A 22,464-nucleotide genomic window follows, 5' to 3' on the forward strand; every position below is an offset into this window, starting at 1 on the left:
ACGGGCCAATCAGCGCCCGCCCGCGGGGAAAGGGGCGGGGCCTCGGAGGAAATGACTGCTCTGCCGGAAATGGTGCTGGTCTCCTAGGCGACCGCCGGGCCGGAGCGCGCGGCGTCTGGGTGTCAGGGCTGCGGGCCTGGAACGGGGACCTCAGACGTAGTAAAATCCAACCCCTCCCCCTTTCCCAGGAGGAAACTGAGGGGGTTTTTCCCCTACAGCAGAAGAAGTCCAATGGAAGGGCAAGTCCAGGGTCGACTCGGAGGTCAAAGGCGTTCCCGCCCAGGAGTGTCCTGTTCTTGTGCTGTGCCCCGCATCTCTCCCTCCCTGGCTTCCACATCACCTCATCAGGTTGGATTTCGTTCTCTCCTTCACCTTTCCTGGGTTCTCCCTTTCCGGTTCCTCCAGCTCTTTCGTGCATACACATTGTGTTATGAAATTCTTAACAACGTTTGATGCTGGGCGTTGTTAAAAAGAAAACCACAGGCCCAAAATGGAGTCCCTCATACTAGGCCAAGTCACCCAAAAAGGGCCTTACTCTCTAACCTCAGTGCAGTTTCTACCTTCGCCAGAAACGTAGTCTGAACCGGTCAGTCAGGAACTTTCCCGTCGGCAGCCGCGACGTCATCTCCATCTGCCCTCTCCCCCAGCCCCCCACTAAAGGAAGATGAGATGATCCTCAAAATAAGACCCCCTGCCCTTCACCCTGAGGGAAGGTGACCTGGCCTGAAACAATCCTGTCTTTTCTCTCACTAATGATTTCCTTTTCCCACCCTCCTTCCTATAAAAACCTTTCCTTTTGTACAGCCCCGGGAGCATCTCTCTGCTTGCTGGGCGGAATGCTGCCGATTCATGGGTCACTTAATGAAGCCAAGGTGATCTTTTAAATTACTCAGTTAAATTTCGGTTTAACAGCAGACAGAGATGAATCAAGCTGGGTCCTTGCCCTTGAGGAGCAATGTCCAGAACCACTCTTTTCTCAGATGAACGGATTCTCTCCCACTTTGACATTTGCCCCTAAACTGATGGCTATCAAGTATGCATCTACACTGTGCTCTCATGGGGCTCTACTCCCACCTCCTCAACCAGGCACTAGTTAAATAAACATAATTTCATATCCTTGGCCCATGCTGTTCTACATAAAGATGCTTTTTCCTAATGCCTTTATTGCTTTGTTTTTTATATATGAGTCTTTGAACCATCAGAACTTTGTTGTTAAATGGCAGGTTGGGATTTGTATTATTTAGGAATTAGGCATCACTGCTGGCTACTTACCTCTTAGTTACCCTGCAGTCTGGCTTTGGCCTCAGTCTCTCCATTGGAACTCTTCTCACCAAGACCAACATCTCCTTCATGCTAAACCTAATTGACCCTCCCCACCCCTATCTTACTGGACCTCTCAACAGCACTAAAAATATTTCTTATTCTTCTTTTCCTATGCCTTTTTTTTTTTTTTCTCCTAGCTCTCTAAGCCCATCTTTCTCAGAACTCATTTATGAGGTGTGTTGTTTGTTTGGGGGACTTTTGTTTTGTTTTGTTTTTGTCCCTTAAATGTAGCTTAGGGTTTTGACCTGGTCGCTAGCTGAGGCCTCTCCTCAGGCACTCCCAGGGCTTCACATACCATTCAAATTTGTTCTTCTCAGCTGCAGACCCATATGTCCCCCGCCTTCTGGATTCTGCACTTGGGTGTCCCACAGGCACCTCATACCTACCGCACCCTGATCTCTTCCCCTGAACCTGCTACCCCTCAGTGGATGGTATCACCATCTACCCAGCCACCCAAGCCAGGGTCCCAGGTACCATCTTTGACTTTTGCCTCTCCTGTTCCAACATCCACTCACCACATCTTGACAGCTCTGCCTATTAAATAGCCTTCGACCCTCTCCTTCCACTTCTCTCCATCCCCTTGGCTCCTACCATGTCTTGTCTGGATGACTGCAACAGTAACTAAACAGGCTTCTCTGCTGCTACCCTCCAAATCCACTTGTAAACCACAGATCCGGTCATGTCACCCTCCTGCTTGTAAAACCACAGTACCTCCCCAGGGCTGGACAACCCCCACAGGGCCCTGAGGCTCTTCCTCTCCAAACCCATCATTTATCATTGCCCCCTGCACCCCTCCAGGCACGTGGCCCTTCGGAGCCCCAGGCTCACATAGTAGTCCTGCCTTCCTCTGACACTCAGTTCTCAGCAGATCTTCGTCAATGACCTGGCACCGGATGCTGAACCCCTACTCTATACCCCCAGTCCCCTGCACCCTGTCAGCACGTGTTGCTTTGCTTCAGAGCTCCCATCCCAGTATGGTCACTGTTCCTTATTGTGTCCTCTACTGGCGTATCCCCACATCCACGCTAGGTGGCGCTCTTGCACCCCAGCGCCCAGCAATTTACCCTCTTGTAAATGTTGGGAAGGAATAGATGAATCCATCCCAGTTGAGGACCCGGTAACATGGAGCCCCCACCCCAGCTTTTCTCCTGGCCTGTTTCTTCTTCCTCACCTCTATCCATACTAAAGCTCTTATTTTCTTAAAAAAAAAAAAAAAAAAAAAAGGCAAAAGCGAAAACAAAAAAAACAGGCATCTCACACCTAACACAGTCTTTATCTCTTCCCCTGAAGGGTTCCCCATAGCCAGTAAAGATTTGCACTTTCCCCTAGAATTAGAGATCCAGACCAGGGATAATGGTAGGAGATGGGGAGGTAGTAGAACCGGGAGGCTTCTACTAAGATCAGGTCATGGAGTATAATTTACGTCCAGTAAAATCCACCCTTCTCGGTTGTACTGTGTATGTTATGTATTTGACAAACAGAGCATCCCATAGCCACCACCACTATCAGATGTGTAATACCCCCACCACTCCAAAACTTTCTTTGTGCTGCCTCTTTGTGGTCAGTCACCTTCCTCTACCCCCAGCCCTTGGCAACCACTTTTCTGACTTCCTCCCTTAGAGTTTTCTCTTTTCCAGAAGGCCTCTTCTCTAGCTGGGCAAAATGCTTTTGAGATTCACGCATGCGTTGCACGTATCAGTAACATGTTCCCTTTTTACTGCTGAGTAGTAATCCCTTGTATGAATACATGACAGTTTATCCATCCACTAGCTGATGGACATTTAGGTTCTTTCCACCCTTTGGCAACTGTGGTCTAATTATTTGCGTAAAGGTCTTTAAGTAGATAGGGATTTTCATTTCTCTTGGGTGGGATTTCTGGTCTCATCGTAAGTGTAAGTTGGACTTTATAAGAAACTGCCAAACTGGACTGGGAGGGTTCTATGCAAATCACAGGGGAGACGCTGAAGTCACCGGGTGGAAACCGTAATTAACTCAAACACCCAGCTACGTGAGTCCAGCTGTGGAACCGTATAACCACTAGTGACCAGAAACTGCCAAAGCCTAGAGTGTTGGAGGGAAGGTGGTACAATGAAGAGAGGGACACCTGTGGCATTTTCAACACACTCAACACTGGGGCGCTCTCTCGTGGCCCTGCTGTTCACTCCCAGTGGCTGCAGCATGGTCTCACATCCACGGCCATGTGACTCGCCCCAGGCCATCTGAAAATGAATGACTGGATGTTAATGTTTTACAGACTCAAAACACAATAAAATCAGCAAGCTGGGGGGAGGGGGGAGGGAGGTTGTAAAATTGATACAAAAAAAGAAACAAATGATCTGAACTGTATTTCAAATGAATAACATACACATAAATGGGCCATAACTAACACAAGTAATTTAAACTCTTGAGACCATATGCCCTCAGGCTCAAGACAAAAAGAATTTGAAACATATATTGAATTCTAATTAGTAAGCCTTTTTGCAGACATGAGTTGGTAATTCTGAAATGACAGTCTGTACATTCTAAGATTGAGCAAATAATACGTTGTGGATAATGGGAGCCACGTTTCTCACTGTTGGAGAAGAAGAGAGTTATATACATTGCAAAAGGGGGAAGGATGAAAAGTGCCTGAGAAGTCTCTTTTTCTTTTTTTAAGATCTTATTTTTAAGTAATCTCTACCCTCAACATGGGACTCAAAACTACAACCCTGAGATCAAGAATTGTGGTCTATCAACTGAGCCAGCCAGACACCCCAGTACCTGGGAATTCTTCCTACTATTTTTTCCAGATGTGAAAAAAAAAGAATGGTTGGACCAGACCAGTGTTTCTTAAACTTCCTTATATTAAAAATCACTTGGGGCTTTTGATAAAAATTTAAAACTCTAGGACTACTTTTCCCGCCCAAGGTTTTCTGCATCTGTCCATTTGGGCCTGACAATGTGCATTTTACATCATCAAACACATTTTTGAAAGGCTGGATTAAATTATCTTGGAGATTCCTTGTTCCACGCTTTAGAGGAGGCAAGAATTAAGCCAATTTTAGAAATCTGTTGCCCCGAGTGAAGAGAATGGGTGTGGCAACTCTCTCTTTGTCTGAAATACATGTATTAGAGAGTTGAAGCATTCATACAAGTACCAAGAGGACAGAGGAAAGCCCCCTGCACAATCTCCCGGGGAGAATATCCAGGAGAAATTCCACAATTCTTCAAAAGTCAAATGATCCATACATTTTCTAGAGTTACACATTTTGGAATGAGTGGCTTGATTTCCATCCTTCCAACAGGACGAGTACTTACTGGTCTTGGGGCCTTTGCATATATGCCACCTCGACCCAAAATACCTGGCCCCGCAACATGCTGGCAAAGTGGGCCCTTTTTTGCCCATCAAGGCTTTCCTCAAATGTCAGCTTCTCAGAGTGGCCGTCCAATCTCACCTGCCCTGTCCCTCCCACCTGCATTTCTCCTCCAGGCTTATTTCCTTTAGAGTACTCACCACTATCTGAACTGATCGATCTTTTCCTACTGACAATCAGCACATTTCCTCCACACAAGTGAGGTGGGTTTTCCTCACTTCTCTTATCCCCAGCCCCTAAAACAGTGTTCATTCTATATATATCAGGCACAAAATAAATATTCACAGAATGATTTAGCAATGCACACGTGTATAGGAATTTCTTACGACGAACGAACACGTTTGCAGTGATAGGTGAAACATAACCAAATCAAGTGGGAAATAGATCTTTATTGTAATAAATAAATTTTATTTTCTTTCTCCCACACAATTTAAGAAAACCAGACATTGCTGTAAGTTGAAAGAACATCTGAGTTTGGAAATGGGTCTTTGCCTTTTCGTCCATGATGCATTGTTGGCTAGAAAATCAGAGGCTGGCATTCAACTAATGTTATAAAGTGTTGTCATACAGTGTTAATAGCTGTTTCATATAGTGCCATGGCCAAAACAAATTTGGGACACAACAGAGCCAAATGAAGCGTCTCTCCAACACATGTGACCTCACCATTCTCTTCCACGTTGCCTTCCTTAGAACTTCTCACGTGAACTGGGTTCCACAACAAGCACTTTGAGAAAGACTACAGCAGACCAAATATTTAGACCACTTTGTACTCAAATGATTTCTAAATCCTCCCACTTCTCATTCTAATCCACAGTGACAAATTCCTTTCTCTCCAAAACTGAGCAATGGAAAGTGAAACTCTTAAGATGAGCGGAGGAAGGTGAAGTTGACTACATGACCTCATTCAAACACATTCAAGTTTTATCCCAACTGTAGCAACTGGGAAATTTTGGAGTAGTATTTCTCAAGCCAGGGGAGGAAGAACGGGGGGACATCCCATCAGGTGTCTGTTGCTCCCCACAAAATCCCTTTTGAGGCAGTGCCGTGGCGAGCAGTCCCTACCAATGGAAGAATGGTGTATCTCCAGGGCGAATTGAGACACTCAAAAAACCCTGAGAGCCGCTACATGAAAAGACCTCTTCCCAGTGAGGTCTTCAGCTCAACCAATGGCAGCCTTTTTGACTTTCTGGGATGGCTTACGCAAAACTCTACCCCCATTACTCTTAATACCTAACTGTAATTAATATATGTGAACCCATTTTCCACATCTAGAAGCTTCCAAATCAGTATATTGGAACTGTTCTCAAATTTTAACTTGTAACACTGTCCAAAAGTATACCATGGGACTAAGTTTACCAAACATCTAAAAACATTATGAAACACTGCTCCTATTTTGTAGATTTAACATTTCTTTTCCATCATGCAGTATGATGAAAAAGCCACATAACCAAAAATTAAATAATCTAAAGGTCCTTCAAATGAATCACCTATTACCTTTCAACTATTTCTGAGCTAAACAAAGAACATTATTTTACTCTCTCTAAATAAGAGATATTAAAAAAGCTTCATGTCTTTGGCATTACTAGAATAGGGTATTTAAACTTTGTACTTCTCAGCATAAAATTGCAGTGACAGCAAGATGAAATGGAAGCCCACAGACCCTGCTGGAGTAAAATTCCACTAACTAACAGTGTCAGATCATTGCCAAAAACAAAATTTTGTCATCCAACGGCAATTAATGTAACAAAAATTTACCAGCCCATATAATTTTATCAGTCTACCTTCCCCAGAGGAAGTAAACAGATAATAAAACTAATGAAATCATATTTCTTGACCACTCTCATCCAATATAAATTTTTACTTGTCCTTAGAGGATTGGACGATGAGCTATTCACAAGGCCATTTGGGTTTCTGGGCCAGTTAACCATAGAGGCAGTATTCTAAGATATGGGGGTGTTCCTGAGTCAGCAAAGAAGATCCTGCTTTGTGATGGACAGCCCCTTAAGTCATTAGCAAGTGCAGATCAGGGGTTGATGGGCCTCTGTTAAAAACTGTTTTGCATCAGCATTTCTGTACTCTCTGAAAACACCATGAAATACTAAACTTTAACTCCCAGTGCAAAAGATGAGAAAATGCTCAGTCTCATGCAGAGTAGAAAGCAGGGGAAACATCCTTAGGTGGTAAATTGCTGAAAACTAGGTCAATCCCAGCAAAGCTGATAGGCCCAGTGCCTTCTGGAATTCGTGAGGAAAGCATCTCTTCAAGTTTGGCCTGGGGCCCTTCTGCATTAGAATCACCTGGGGACTTGCTCAGATTTAGGGCAAATCTCCTCTAAAAGACCTACATTTTAAACCATGTACAAATGCAGAATCTCCTGACTTTGCCTGGAAATCTGCATTTGTCACAAACCCACCAAGTGTTTCTGATTCACGGTAAAGCTCGAGAATCACTACAGTTGACCAACACTTTAGCAAGGTCTTAGCATCCTCTGCACATGACAGTAACATCTGCAGCATTTAAAATGCTGAAGCGACATCAAATGTATAATATCCCCAGATATCGTGCTGCCACTGGTTTAAAAGGTGACGGATGAACACCGCCAACTGGGCTTAAGTCAGCCAGCCCCCACCCATAACACAATGGACCTGTACTACACAATACTGTGCATCAAACTGGCAACAAGAAAACAGAAAAAACACAACATGGACACCCAGCCATGTGGACCTTTAAGAAGATCCAAATCCACATGACATGGGAATTGGCACTTTAAGGCAGAACGGACTTGTGGGAAAGAGGACCCTTTCTATTCATTCCCTTACTAGGTGGGGAAAGGAAGAAGACCCTTCCCCAAACCAGGTCTCTCCATTCTGGAGTGTTTGCCCTGTCCCCAGAGCTCCCACAGACCCCACACTTCCTCTTACTCAGGTTCCTTACCCTGGTCTTCCTGGCTCGTTCCCCTCCCACTGTGGAGCTCTCAGCAGAGGCAATGCTAGGTGGAACTCATCAAATGAAGCAAGTTCCATTTGCAAAGGGTAATACTACAAGGGTGGTAAAGCTTCGTTCAAGTGTTTAATAGTCAAGCTACAATACAAGGGTGGTATGCTTAATCCAACTGTTTAAATAGAATTGAAAAACCCATTTTAAATCAATTTAAAACTTAATGAAATATTAAGAATCTTCCCCTTTTAAAATCATAATACAGAATCAGTGCACCTCTAGAGAAATTTCCCCAGTTCAATATCTTATTGACATGAACCCACTCAAAAATGCCAAGACATCAGCCATTGTGAATACTTTAGACCTTTGGAAACGGGTACCCTGCTGCTGGCTTATGGTGGTTAGGATGTTGTAGCTTAAGGTTGACATCTGGCACAAGAAGCAAATGGTCTGAATCATGTTTCTTTTTTATGTAATTCTGGCTCAGGAATCCGATACAGAGCAGCTGAGAAATAAATTATGTTGCTGAGGCTGAAGATGAGGCACAGAAGGATGGCTCCAGTTATCTGAGGGAAAGACAGGGGCCTGGAGTGGGCCAGGAGCCATTCCTTCCTCAGAGTCTTGTCCAGAAGTATGGCTTCCATCTGCATGTGAGTGGCCAGGATCACACACACATGGAACAGCTGGTGACTGTGACCTAAGGCAAACACAGAAAAGGCCACCAAGATCAGCAATAAAAAAGGAACAGACTGTTGATACTATAATTGTGGCCTACAGGCCAGACACGTTATGCTGGGTGAAAGAAGCCAGGCACAAGAGACCACGTATTGAGAGATTCCGTCTATATCACACATCCAGAAAAGGCCAATCCACAGACATGAGGTAGATTAGTGGTTGCTTCAGACAGGGGGTCGGAATTGGGACTAACAGTACATGGGCATGAGGGATCTTACCGGGGTGATGATAATGTTCCAAAACTCATTTATGGGGATGATCGTACAACTTGGTAAGTCTGCTAAAAGTATCGCTGAATTGTACACTTGAAATTAGGGAATTGTTTGGTATGTAAAGTATGCCTCAGTACGTTTATTTTTAAAATGCGGTGTGAGGAAAAATAAAAAGGCCATCTGAGCAAACCAAGTCCATGTTTCAAACACCTTATCCACCAGTCCTGTATTTCACGTAAAGAGGTCTGGCATCACGTTCTGCCAGAGGTCACCTCTTCAGGGCCAGCACTCATCGGCTCCAATTCTGACTTTAGTGCCAACGGAGAAGCCATCCAGACTTTCTGCTGGCCACTTTTGAGGTGGTCCTCTCTCACCTGCCGGTTAATCCCAGACATGACCGGGAGCTCTTCCTCCCCATGACCTGCCGGACCCTGGCTGGCCAGCTGTGAGTGCACAGAGGGGAGAAGCCAGCAGAGGGGGCAGGGGTGGGGGTGGGCAGCCATGGGCTGAGTTGGTAGTGGTGAGAAAAGGAGTCTATCGCCCTGGGCTGAGGACTGTGTGCGGGACAAACCTCAGAGACCAGAAGATGAGAAGACAGCACAGACAGCACGTGTCATGGACTGACTTGTGTCTCCCTGCCCCCAGGTCCGAAGGTCAATGTCCCAACCCCCCCCCCCCCATACCTCAGAATGTGACTGTATTTGGAGACAGGATCTTTTAAAAAGACAATTACATTAAAATGAGGTCACTAGATTGGACCTCTGGTGACTGCTGTCCCTCTAAGAAGAGGAGGTAAGGGTCTGGGCAGGCACGTACCCAGAGGAAAGACCATGTGAGGGGAGACAGAGAAGAGGGCCGTCCACAAGCCAGGGAGAGAGGCCTCGGGAGAGCCCAAGCCGGCCCCCACCTTGGTCTCAGCCTCCCGGCCTCCAAAATCCTGAGAAAATGCATTTCTGCTGCATAAGCACCCCAGTCTGTGATTCTTTGTTAGGGCGGTCCTAGCACCCGAATACAACACAAGAGTTCAAAAAGGATTCTTTCAGTAAAAAGAGAGAGAGAGAGGTTATACCCCCAGGACTTATCCCGGAGTAAGTATTCAATAACCGTGTCCCAGGAAGGGGACATCCTGGGCACGTGCACTCGGGAGCAGAAGCAGAGTCGGGAATGGGAGTGTGGGAGCGAGAGCCCTCTCAGGTGGGTGGCCCGAGCTCCTTACCACAGCTCCTGCTGGCCCCCCAGGCTGTGTCCCCTGGGCAAGAAGGTGTGCCCGGATGAGCCGCCCCTGCCTCGCTCAGGCTATATACTCAGAGGCTGTGTAGGATTGCCAAATCCATTTGGGGTGCAGCAAAGTGGCTTCTCGTCCAGCAGAGAGCCCTGCTCTCCAAGGACACATCTCCAAGCAGAGAGAGGTGACTAGCTGAGCTCACCAAGGCTCAAACCTGTCTGCATCAGAGCAGGAAATAAAAAGACAGAAAATGCCATGGCCACAGGATATATCTGAAAAGTGATGTCAGCACTCCAGCCCGACAGGAATGTGGAAGAGCTTCCTAGGGGCCAGCGCCTCACCACTAAGCACTTTGGCCCGCACTGCAGAGGGAGGCCCACGTCTGGCAGGCTCCATTAATGCAGGACAGAGAATTTTCCAAACCCCTTGTTGATGATCTGTCATTAACAATTGTCTGGCAAATGTCCCATTATAGGGGTGTCTTTTTGCTCTGCACCCCGAGACCCAAGAGGATGGGACTAAGGTGACTGAATGAAACAACCAGGGAGTTGGCAAAACAAGGCCCAGGGCTACTTTTCCTGCAGCCCCCAGACTTCATATACAACCACCTCTGCTTCATCGAGGCGGGGCTGGGGGTGGACGTGGCTCCTGCAAGCAGGTTCCAGTTACCAGGCCTTCTTGTTTCCCTCCTTTTTGGGGGAACCTGCCCTCCAAGCCTTTTGGTCTTTGCAATCCCTTCTGGTAGGAGAGAGTAAGTGAAGGAGATGAAGCTCTTATCAGAGTCCACAAAGCAAATCTGGCCACGTCTCAGGTGGGAGGAGATGGAAAATCACCGGGCAAAATGGGTTTGGGGAGAACCAAGGTCCCTGCCCACCATTTAAGGACAGGGACTGACCCTTGGATGCCCACGATAGCTTATCTAAGGAACGCTCATCCCCGGACTCATCAGCCTCACCAGAAGTGGCCCAAGGGTGCCTCCTCCAGCCGGTGCCCACCCTGCTTCCCTAGACAGGGAGGGAAGGAACTCTCCCAGCAAGTGGAGGTCCCGTGGCTTGGACGGCCCCTCCCCCACCACATCACTTCTCTCACTGTAGTGAGCTCAGGTTCCCCTGGAGAGTCACACAGCCTGAGTGAGTGCTGGGCCCCCGGCCTCAAGCCTCTGGTGTGGGATATCTGGGGTAGGGCCTGAGAATCTGCATGTTCCCAGATGCTGCTGAAACTGGTGGTCTGGGGGCCAGACCTGAGAACCACTGTTCTACCAAGACTCCTGGCCCCACTGCACCCACCTGAACACGAAAGACACTCTCCCCTCAGCACGGCCCCTGTCATCTGGTCGCCTCAGAGCCAACTGCACTCTGTCTGTCCTGTTCCTCTCCTGGGCTGCCCTCAATGTCTGTTTAATAATGGGATTTCATGTTCTGGGTAATAATGGCACTCCCCGGGCCCCATAACCCATGGGAATGCCTTAGAATCCTAGATCCACCTGCTCTCCATCCTCCCCCACCATCCCCTGCCATCTGCTGGCTGCATACATCCCGGCCTCCAGTTCCACTCCGCTTGGCCTGCTCCTAGACAAGCTCCTGAGGAACCACTTCTCTCTCTGCCCCTGCTTCCCCTTCACACTGCACACACTGGTGTCGGCGGGGGGCTCTCTCTGAGTTGGAGGACACCAGGCAACAGGGCTCCCCCACACTCACCGATGTAGTCGAAGCGTCCAGGTGCCAGGCGCTCTGGCAGGTGCGCAGAGTAGAAGAAAGAGGCCAGGAGGGTCATGGCCATGTGCTTCTGGTGGTTCAGGACGGCTTCATTCTGTACACTCTCCCCGGGGAGCAGGAACAGCTGCAGGCAGTTAGAGAAACATCAGGTCTTGAGGGGAGGCCCTCTCCCTTCTCATCGCCTGAAGACATCTCTGCACACACGTGTGGTCGTCATAGGCCAAGGCCCTCACCTCCTCAGGTCTGTGGCTTGGAAAGGAACTCAGGGACTGTGTGAGCAGAATTCCCATCCTGACGGTGATCATCTGAGAACGAGGGCAACTGTATTTTAATCCTCCAAATGCTCATAAAGCCTTTTGGGTTATTTAGAGTACAAAAGAAAAGGAAAGGAGTGAAAGAAAAGAAAAATCCTATTAGACCTATTGCTACTCTACTGTCTGGGGGCAAAACGTAAGTATAGTAAAAAGTGGTCTATTCACCCTTGAACTCACTTCTTAGCAGCGCACCGCCTGGTTTCATGTTCCTAGTTAAGGCTTTAAGGCCCTGAAATCCCTGGAAGGCCTTCTGAGTCATCAGAATGTATTAATTACGGCCATGATGCTGTTTGAGAGCTAAGCCTAGTTGTTGTGTTACCATTATGAATAGCGACAGCAGCGGTCACTAACCTGGGGCACTGGGCCAGCCCCTCTCTCGTGGGATCTCATCAGCGCCTCGCCTCAACAATTACCATGAGGCAGACTCTAGCTTCCCGTTTTTCAGATGAGGAAGCCGGGCCAGAGGGTGACGCGAACCACTAATGAGCGGTGAAGTCAGGATCTGGATCCAGACAGGCTGATTGCCAGAGCTGCGCGCTCATCAACATCACCATTCGGGATGAGGCCTCCCCTCCCCACTGCCCACCGTCAGCTGCAGCCGAGCGCCAGGAGCGCATGGTGCCCCTAATAACCGGACCTCAGCTATGCGACTGGGTGGGGCGTGGGACCAGCTTGTTCTCTCTGCTCTGGTTTCCTATGTGTGTTCTCTCTCCTCCAGGAAGGAGTCAGGGGGGTCTCCCCCGGGCCCACACAAGTGGAGCCAGCTCTGACCCTCCCCTTCCGTCCCTGCCTCATGCATCAAGCCTCAGGCTGCCCCTGGGAGGGGAACTCCACTCACCGGTGCAGGCCATGTGCCAGGCACAGCTGAGCCCTTCAGATCTGCGGATCAGATGAACCCTCTCCACCCCCCTGTGCAAGAGGGGATGTTAGCCTCCTTTATGGATGAGGAAACTGAGGCTCGGAGAGGTTATGTGCACTGCCTAAGGTCACACAGCCAGTGAGCAGTGGGACTGGGATTTGAACTCAGGTCTGTCTGATTTGAGAGTGCCTGGGCTCTCCCCCTTCTTGTGTCCTTCCTACACCCTCTTCCTTCGTGTTCTCTGTCTAATCCCCATTTATCCTTAAGACCCTCCTTCATACTTTTTCCTTTGCTCCTAGTATGTTAATTGATGATAATACATAATAATGCGTTTATTGGACACTTGTCACCAGCTAGCATTTTATATGTTCTCTCCTGTAATCTCCCCCACAGCTGATGGACTGAGGTGTTACTACCATGCCCATTTTACAGATGAGGGTAATCAAGGCACAGAGACACTACATAACTTGCCAAAGTCTTACAGTGAGTACGTATTAGAGATCTGCCTCCAGAGCCCACTCTCCTTGTCCCTCCACTAAACCCCAGGCTGCCTCCCCTACCCAGCCCTCCATGATTACTTCTGAGCCCCCAGTCAGTGCCGGCCATTGATGCGTCGCCTGTGGTTTTCACGGCGTCTATGTTCCTGCTATCTCCTCACTACTCTGCACCTGCTCTTATGGAAGGTCTCAACTCCCACGTGTCTTGCAGTGACCAGCCTGGTGCTCTGACCCCCAGGACCTCAGGAAACAACAGACTCCCTGGTGTTGCCAACAGGCAGAGAAAAGACGGAGCTGGGCCCTTACCCTGTAGAAGATGGGGAGGGAGTCCCAGGTGTAGGGATAAGCAAAGGCCAGGACGCGAAGCATCTTACAGAGCGCGGGCTTCTGGATTTCAAGAAACCTAAATCAGGAAAGGAAAAAGGAGGAAGAGACTGGAATGAAAACAGTTTCAGTAAATGACACACACGCACGCACATTACAAGTAACCGAGGGCAAGTCATCAACAGAAGGCAAGTATTTTGTGCAACCTCCTCCTGAGACCAGCAGCTTCTCCACCAGCCTCGTCCATTGCTCCCGCCCCCCGTGGTAGCATGTGGAAAGGCCTCAGGGGAAACCATCTCCTGGGGCCGCATCATGAGAAAGCAATCGTGTCCAACGAAGCCAGAGTGGAAGTCCTGGGCTGGAAAGGCCCTTCAAGAGGCAAGTTATCTAGCTGCTCAGGAGCCTTTGCGAAGTCCAGTAACAACAGAACAGGGAGACGTGTGGGGTGTGGGTGGCCCCCTGGCACAGTCTCCTGGGGCAAGCAAGTCTGGGAAGAATGAGAGATCTAACCAGTCAGAGCTGCCCAGCTGATCGCTGTGCAGAAGCCCCGGGTTCAGGGAAGTGTTTAACGACTTGGAAGAACTTTCTGGAATCCTTAGTGCCACACCCAGGGACACTGGCCTGGGGAAACTGAGTAAATGTGGCCTTTTCCCCTCTTCTTCATCAACCCGCCTCCAGTCCAAAAATGAAGCCCATGTTAAAATGAGTGGTGCTGACTGCAGGGCCTCTGGGATGGAGCGCCACGGGGCCTCAGCGGGCTTGGGCCCAGCTGGGGCGGGGCTGGCAGCCTGGGGTGTGGGGAGTGGGGCAGCACAGATGACAGGCTGGATACTGACAGGACCTGAGAGGAGCAGGGAGAATCTCCACACAAAATCACAGCCCTGAGCTGGGGCTCAGGTAAGGAGTGCTCAGGCCCCAGGCTGGGCTGCCCAGGCAGGGGGGCAGGGCACGTCCCCGCTTCAATACCACAGTGTACTGTGGAGGGCTGGGTCCTCTCTCGGTGCCCACAGGGGTCCCCACGAAGGTGGTGTGCAGACTCAGGGCGCCAAGGCCGGTGGGGTGGCTGTTCCAGGGCAGTCAGTCAGACAATGGAGACCCTTGGGCCCTCTCAGCCCTTCCTGACAGTCCTGCCCCTCAGCATGCTCTCCATGGGGGATGGAGTCATGTCCCACCACTGCTCCCCACCCGTTTCCCAGACGCCCTGTCCCAGCCCACAGCCTGCCCTTTCCCCTACCAAACACGATCTGCTGCTCCACCCAACCCGGGCCCTCGGACCCTGGCCAGCTTACTCCTGGCCCCACAGCCGGTGCAGTCACCTGACTACAAAGCCCTCTGCTCCCCATGTCCTTTGGCACGGGACAGGGCAGAGACTCCCGCATCCACCCCGAGCCATCAGGGGACCCTCACGTCCCCCAGGCTGGTGTGTTATGCCTAGCCCTCAGGGCAGCCAAGCACGAGGATCCCTGCTCCAGAGTAAGAGGCAGCCACCGTGGGCCCCGAGAAGCCCCCCAGCTTATCCCCTCCAGGGATAAGCTCCAACTTCTCTCAAGCCTACTTCTGCAGGTCTCTCCTCTCCTGACCCCATCCTAAGTCATGGCAGGCATGGGGTAGCAAAGGAAGAGAAGCTGAAGGAAAAGGAGGAAGAGAAATAAGGGACCTCAATTTATCATCCCCCCAAACAAGACCCCCAGCCTTGGAGTAAACCACCAACCCTGGGAGAGGTGAGGCGGCACTGGGCCATGATTCATAAGCAGCGTCTGACCTGGACAGTCTGGGTTCAAATCCTGCCTCAACCCTCCGTGATCATGCGACCCCAACAGGTTATGTAACCTCTGTGCATGTCAAAATCCTCACATGTAACGCAGGGACGACAACTGTACCCCATCGCGGGCTTGTTGCAAAGATTTGATGAAACCATACTTGCAAGGAGCATACCCACCTCACAGAGGAATGATCGCTAAATGGCAGCTTTTAATAAAAGGTGTGTAGTGAGATTCATTCTTTCCCCTTCCCCACCTTACAGCTATGCTGTGCCAGAAAACAGGACCAGGAGGGAACAGACAGGTTCTGGGTGACTTGCCTAAAGTCAGGTGAGCTGATAAGAGGTGAAGCTAGGATTTATACCCAGCGCGGTCTGGCTTCCAAGTTTCACACCCCCACCGCTCCGGCAGGCTGAGCAGGCCTCGGACCACCACCCAGCCTCCATCCTTGCCTATATCCCCTCTGCCCCAGGGAGCAAATGGGACACACTCCCACTGCCCCCCACAGCCAGAGCCTGGCTCAACAGCCTTCACAGCCTACCCTGGCCAACCCAGTCCAACCGCAAGCCCGCTCCCTCCTTCCCCATGCACGGCCACCGTCTATCCTTTCTGGGTTCAAAGAGGCTCACTGTGAAAGCATGCTCTTTCTGTGACCACTTACACAGGAAGAAAGCTGGCTCTGGCTGGCGAGGGCCATCCCCCAAACCATGGATTTCCTGTGACTTGAGACAACATTTCGCCCAGCCTGATAAAGTGCTTCCCCAGGGGCAAACGAACCAGCCTCTCCATCTGCAAAGCCGAGTCTACAGGAAAAAAAAAGGAGAAAAAGCAGAACAGAAGAGAGACAGCAACACAGAATAAAAGGCGGAAAGGCCAGCAGCCACAGAGAGGGGCCTCCCACTACCAAGGTGCAATTCCACAGTTAGCCACAGGGTGTCGCCCCAGCCAGAGATTCCAGGAAGGAGGGGCGGGAGCCACAGAACCCTCCAAAGCACTGGTTGCCCCCAAGTCTCGGAAGCCCCACCTGGGAAGACAGTCCCTGCACCGCAGAGCGGACACACCAGTTTAGGGAAGTCAGGCCTCCTCTGCCTAGAACCAGGTTGGCAGGAAACACTGGATTTTGGCAGAAGCCTCCACCAGGAGAGGGTCAGTGCATATCAGTCTGTTCTAAAACCTGATAGATCTTGTTGCAACAAAGCTGACAGGATGTGCAAGCAAATTCTGGAACCAGCGCTTGAAACTAGTGGGCCTTTGGAAACATTCTATTGCAGAGGGGGTGCGCGCACACGCCTGTGTGTATCGTGCGCGCGCGGTGTGTGGTTATGGCTGTTTTACTGCGTGGGTGACATCACAGGAATGTGCACTTTGTCATCTGGCTGAGCCCTCCGACCTCCAGAGGTGTCTGAGAACCACTGACTGCCCGTGAGCCTCCTGACTCCAGCTCTGCCCTCCAAACCCTCTCCCGGCCCCAGCACCACCCACCGCCAAGGGATGAAAAGTCACCTCTCTCCCTCACAGCACTGACCACAGGACATTTCACTGAGCAACTGTTTGTCAAAACAAAACCACTTTTGGATGCCTTGGATGAGTGAATAAAGTGCCTACGGTGACTTGTGATGGACAGCAAACTCTGGGTGACTGACGTCCCTAAGGGAGTGAGGACGCCTTTCTAGGCTTCTGGGTGGCCAGTGGGATGAGCAGGCAGGGTCTCCGTCACCCCACCTTGCTCTGAGAGCCACAGAGAGGTCATGCGTTCTCTCATCTCCCTTCTCAAATGCTACAGAAGAAGGCAGGCAGGTTTCTGGAACATTCATTTGAACTAGATTCCAGGGAGTCCACAGTGCTCGGTACTATAACGGAACGAATGCCATTTAGACCGTGATATTCTGGCAAGCACGTGAATAACTAAAGACCACTCAGGAGGTCTGTGCTCTGCTTCTTGCTCCGGGAAGGAGATGGCGGCTCTCTGCCACTCCTGGCCACATCATGGACTGATGGAGCCTGAGGCGGAGGCAGGGTGGCCTTGGGGAAGGAGGAAGGCGAGGAGAGAGATCTCAGAAAAGACTCTGAAGCCCCGGCATGGTAGAACACCCAGAGACATCTTCTCAGATGCCCTTGTTTAAGGTGAAGCCAGAAGTCCGTGAAATCCGGGACCCTGGGGGGGGGCGGTTCTCCTGAAGTGAATGGGGGCCGAGTCACTCCTGGTGCAGGAGTCAGCCCTCTCACTCCTCAGACACTGAAGACAAAGGGAATGAAAACAGGAAAGAGGACCAGGCGAGAAGGGACCGCACAGGGTCCTCAGATGGGACATCCCACTCTGCCTCTGGCCCCCTCCCTCAGCTTCCGTTCCAGCACAGGCCTCCTCCAGCCCCCAGGCCGGCAGCCAGCGACACACCTGGATGCCCCTCGGCTCGGAAGCTGAGGCCGTGGAATGGCCCTCCCACAGAGATCACTGTCCTTCACCAGCACAGGACCAGTCTGCTGCAGGACACACAAGGCACTTCAAATCCCAGCCACTGTGGGAGACCCTCTCTAGCCACGTGCCTCCTTCCAGCTGTGCAGCTCTGGCAACTCGGAAGCCCCTTGCCACCTCCCAGGGCTGTCTTCTCTGGCCCCCTCACCCTCTGCGCTGTTTGCTCTGTCCCACAGGCCCTTCCCTCCTCTCTGGCTCAGGTGTTCAACCTCCCTCAATACTCAGTCCTAGTACCACTTTGCAGAACTTTGTGTATCCAAGCAGGGGTGTCATTTTGTATTACCATTACTTGCATACATTACATTCTGTAATGCTATACTCTATATGCCATTTCCTTTGGCCTTTAGAGGAAACGATGACTCCATCTGGGCTTCTGGGGGGTCTGTAGTCGGCTTCAACTACTGCCCTGGGTGCTCTCTCAGGGCAAGGGCTGGGCCTCACTCCTCCTGGTATTCCCAGATCTTAACATGATGCCTGGAGTATGGCAGACATTTAAGGAATATTGAGTGGTTGGTTGGTTGGTTGGTTGACTTGTTGGTTGGTTGGTTGGTTGGTTGGTTGGTTGGTTGGTTGGTTGGATGGATGAATGGATGAATGAATGGGTGGATGGGTGCATGAATGGATGGGTAGGCAGATGGGTGGGAGGATGGATAGGCAGATGTATGGGTGGTTGAGTGGATGGGTGGATGAGTAGGTGGATGGATGCGTGGATGAGTAGGTGGATGAATGGATGGCTGGATGGGTTGGGTGGATGGATGGATGGATGGATGGATGGATGGATGGATGGATGGATGGATGGATGGATGGATGGTTGGGTAGGTGGATGGGTGAATGGGTGGGTAAGATGGATGGATAGGTGGTGGTTGGGTAGGGGGATGGTGAATGAGGAGGTGGCTGGATGAATGGTTGGAGAGATGGAATAGCAACAGATGTGTCTGGTAAGTAAACAGAAATAATCCATTTCATTGACAAGAGAGAAACCTCCAAACACAGGCATCAGGAGATTCCTGGCCAGCCTACTCTGTCAAGTAAGTTTGTCCAAAGGTAACAGGCATGCTACATCCAGAAGACCCATTTATTATTAACAACCAGGATGGACTTCTGGCTAGAAGAAAACCATCTACCCTGGTGGCTTACAGATGATTCAGGAAGCTTTAAGAAAAAAGAAAAAAAAGGCAGCAACTTTGCATTGGGGGTTCTTAGGAAAACAGTCCTGGATCATGAACTCTGGGACTTCTACTTCAACACTCATGGAGCCTTCCATGCCCCCTCAGGCCACAGTGCTCACCTCTCACCCAAACAGCACAGCTACACAGCCAACGGGAGCTAACCAGACAGGATTGTGACTCATCCAAGGACCAGAGCTAGGTGTGTCCACACATCTGGGCCCCGTGCCTCCAGGGCATGCTTCATCTCTCCTGGGCTGCTGCCGGCAACCTGGTTACTTTTCTATGTGTGTGTTATGCCTTGTCTCACCCAAGGCAGGGCCCCATCCCCTCCTCCCCATCACCCGTGCAGCCCTCGAAGCTCCACCCTGGCACAGAGGCTGAGCTCCAGAAAGAGTTTCTAATCGACAAGAGTCCTTGAGGAAGTGGGGAGGAGGCAAGAACAACCCGGTGATGTCTGATTCAGTTTCCATCCCAGTGGGCAGACCCTCTGTCCTCACAGCTGTAGGGGGGCTCTGCATTTCCAGGGAGAGGGAAGAGAGCTGAGCTCCCACTCCCTCCCCCAGGCTTGTTTTCGTGGGATGAACAAACCCTCGTTGTTGACACTGAACCTAGAAATGAGATGCCCTCCCACGCAAAGCAACTCCACGCTCCCAACTGGTCTCAAGACAGGCAAGTGGAGACAAGTTGGGGCAAGTATTCTTGATGCTCTTTAAGAATCTCTATCCTCCCATTTTTTAAAGAAAACCAGCTTGTCAAGTTTGTGAAACCTGCCTACCTTCAGTCCCACGACACCTTAGTGTCACCCAAGGAAAGGGAGAGCCACAGTCATTGCAGAGAAGGTACAGAAACTTCCCACTCCCTCCATTTCTTCCTGGGGGGTGGGGAACCATGGTTTAATGGGGAGACTGCAGCTGGCTCCCTGGAATCGAGATGGGGGCAGAGGATCGGGTGCAACCTGCCAGCCTCCCATGGGCCCTTTCCTAAGCCAGCCCCCCTCCCCGAGAGCCCCCCAGCCCAGGGAGCACCCAGCACCCCGGCACCATCCAGACAGGGCTGTCCCCCCAACACCACCATTTGAGAGGTTTTCTAAATCATTTAGGGAAGCAGAAATTTGGACAGTTCGCTTTTACAAAGAGCTGAGTAAACTAGAGTCATTAGCCCCCAAACAATGTCTCTTGGATTCACGCTCCAATGAGCTTTCTGGAGTGAAACTGAGAAACCAGAGGGAATTAGAGCCAGTGTGAGTGGGTGAGACTCACAGCCATGGGGCTTCCCCAGGGACACAGCAGACATGTGAATATCATCAGCCAGGGAGCATGTGTGTCTAGACGCAGGCCTGCTCAGTCACTGTCAGCAGACTGCCCATCGATGGGGTGCCGCCTCGGCCAGACGTGCCAGGCACATTCCCTGCAACCCTTACATCCCCCTCACAGGGTGGGTAGATGTGTGGGCCCCATTTTACAGATGAGCAAACTGAGGTTCAAGAAGGCTAAATAAGCGACCCGCCCCGCAACAGGACCAGCTACATCATTTGTAGGGCCCAGCGCAGAAGGAAAGTGTGGGACCCCTTGTTCAAAAATCATTATGAAGTTCAAGACAGTGACCGCAGAGTGTTAAGCCAAGTGTGGAATCCCCTCGAATGTCCCGGATGTGTGCCCGTGGAGCGGGTCTGGAACTGAGCCCCAGGCTTCCGAGAGCCCCTTCCATGGAGCGTCCTCCCCCGCCCCTCTGAGGCCCAGCAGCCGGGTACCTGGAGTAGCAGGAGAGGCCGGTGCTGACGATGGTGTTCAGCACGGCCAGGGGCACGTAGTAGTCATGGAATGCGGTGCACACCATCACGTCCGGGATCGAATAGGCCGAGTATGCGATGGCTGAGCCTGGAGAGGAAAAAACCAGCCTTGGGCCAGAAGCCAGGCCGCAGTGTAGCCTGGACCCTTGGGAAGCCCAACCCCAGCGTCTGGCTGAGCCCTGTCGCCGCACGTCACTTGTGTCATGCTCCCCCCGCGCCCCCGCCCCAGAACGTCCTACCTCTCTTCTCTGCCTGCCAAACCCTACCCTGCGAATTTACTATGAGCCCAGCTTTGCCCCAACTCACATAATCCTGACAATCACCCTCTAACATAAACCCTGCACTTATCCTCATTTACAGATGACGATGCAGAGGCAGAGAGGGTGAGCAACCCCCCTGGGGGGCACACAGCTAGAAAGTGGCAAAGCCAAGCTCCCACCTGAGGCAATTCAGTGACAGTCCCCCCTTTGATCCCCAAGCTCTGGTCTATGATGACACCTCAGAGTGCTCAGCTTTTCTGAGTGCACATCTCACCTGCCGATGACACGGGGCACCCCTTGTGGAAAGACGGACGTCGCAGGGAGGGAGGGATCTTGTCAAGGGGAGGAGGCCTTTGGTATCAGGGGGCTGGGGGACTGGCCAGCTGAGAGGCAGGTGTAAGAGGCTAGCCTTGATGTTTCACTGTTTTAGGTTTGGGAGTCTGTGACAGGAGGGTTCCCCAAGGGCCCTCCGGAGACCCATCTGCTGCAGCTTTTCTTTGAAAGAACAGGGGCGATCACTGTCCTTTTCAAAGGGGCCACGTGTGTCCGGAGGCCTGGCCCCGAAGGCCTCTCCAGCTACCCTCACCAGGTCTCCTCTGGGAGAGACAGCCACAGGCCTGTCCGCCCAGGGCCTCAGGGGTCGCCCCTACGCTCACCTGTTATTCCAAAGACACAGAGAAAGCTGGAATCCTAGCTCAAAGCTGAAGCAGGCCTCCACCACACAAGTTCAAGCTCTGCCTCTGACCCCATTTGACAGATGGAGTCTGGTGCAGCCAAGTGGTGTCCCCAGGGTCACACAGGCAGAAAGAGCTGATAATCAGCAGACTGCCTATGGGATTTCAGCTGGGAACCGCCTCCTGGGGGACAGACTCTTCCTCAGCCTGATAGGAGCGGGAGGTTCCCCTCTGGACCAGGATGCATTCGCTCTGTGTATGCTGGCTGGGGCCAAGGTGCACGCCAATCTCCGCGGGCAACACAGGAGCAGGGGAGCCCCAGACCCTGCCCAAAACGGCAGTGAGAAGCCAAATGACTTCTAGTAAGAAATAGACATTTGGTCTTCTCCACTGTTCCTGGCAGAGAGCGCCTAAAATCCCTGAATTTCCTAAGCCACGAGAGCAAGGAAGGTGTCTTTTGTTATGTTAATGAGGTGATTTGGAAAGCAGGGGACTGGACTGGAGGGTTGACCTCTGGGAGGGGAAGAGGGGGCTGGAGGTTGAATCAATTGCCAGTGGCCAATGACTTCATCAGTCATGACGAATGAAGTCTCCATAAAAACCCAAACAGAGGTTCAGAGAGCTTCCAGGTTGGCGACCACGTGGTGATTCAGGGAGGGGGCGCACTCAGAGGACACTGAACTCCGAGCCCTTCCCCACACCCTGCCCTGTCCATCTCTTCCATCTGGCTGTTCCCGAGTTCTACCCCTTTATAATCAACTGGTAATCCAGTACGTAAAATGTTTCTCTGAGTTCTGGGAGCCAGGGTCATTGGAACCTCCGATGTATAGCCAGTCTGTAACAAC

At 51.1% G+C, this 22,464-nt stretch overlaps 1 protein-coding gene and 1 long non-coding RNA gene across 2 annotated transcripts in view; one reads left to right on the forward strand and one right to left on the reverse strand.

Moving 5' to 3' along the window:
- LOC135361553 (uncharacterized) overlaps positions 1-13,106 on the forward strand; it is a 32,066-nt gene extending 18,960 nt beyond the window's left edge. Inside the window, exons 2-3 of the long non-coding RNA XR_010404970.1 lie at positions 189-348; positions 12,260-13,106. This is a non-coding gene — a long non-coding RNA (uncharacterized LOC135361553). The remainder of the gene's footprint in view (positions 1-188; positions 349-12,259) is intronic.
- PAQR5 (progestin and adipoQ receptor family member 5) overlaps positions 5,101-22,464 on the reverse strand; it is a 41,477-nt gene continuing 24,113 nt past the window's right edge. The window contains exons 4-7 of the mRNA XM_045901886.3: positions 20,647-20,773; positions 13,477-13,573; positions 11,483-11,624; positions 5,101-8,310 (exon numbers count right to left, since the gene is read on the reverse strand). Coding sequence (XP_045757842.1) covers positions 8,069-8,310; positions 11,483-11,624; positions 13,477-13,573; positions 20,647-20,773 — 608 coding nt within the window. The 3' untranslated portion in view covers positions 5,101-8,068. The remainder of the gene's footprint in view (positions 8,311-11,482; positions 11,625-13,476; positions 13,574-20,646; positions 20,774-22,464) is intronic.

This window comes from Mirounga angustirostris, unplaced genomic scaffold (genome assembly GCF_029215605.1).
Source record: "Mirounga angustirostris isolate CCGP_5_RB_7025 unplaced genomic scaffold, mMirAng1.0.hap1 SCAF_9, whole genome shotgun sequence".
Classification (NCBI taxonomy): domain Eukaryota; kingdom Metazoa; phylum Chordata; class Mammalia; order Carnivora; family Phocidae; genus Mirounga; species Mirounga angustirostris.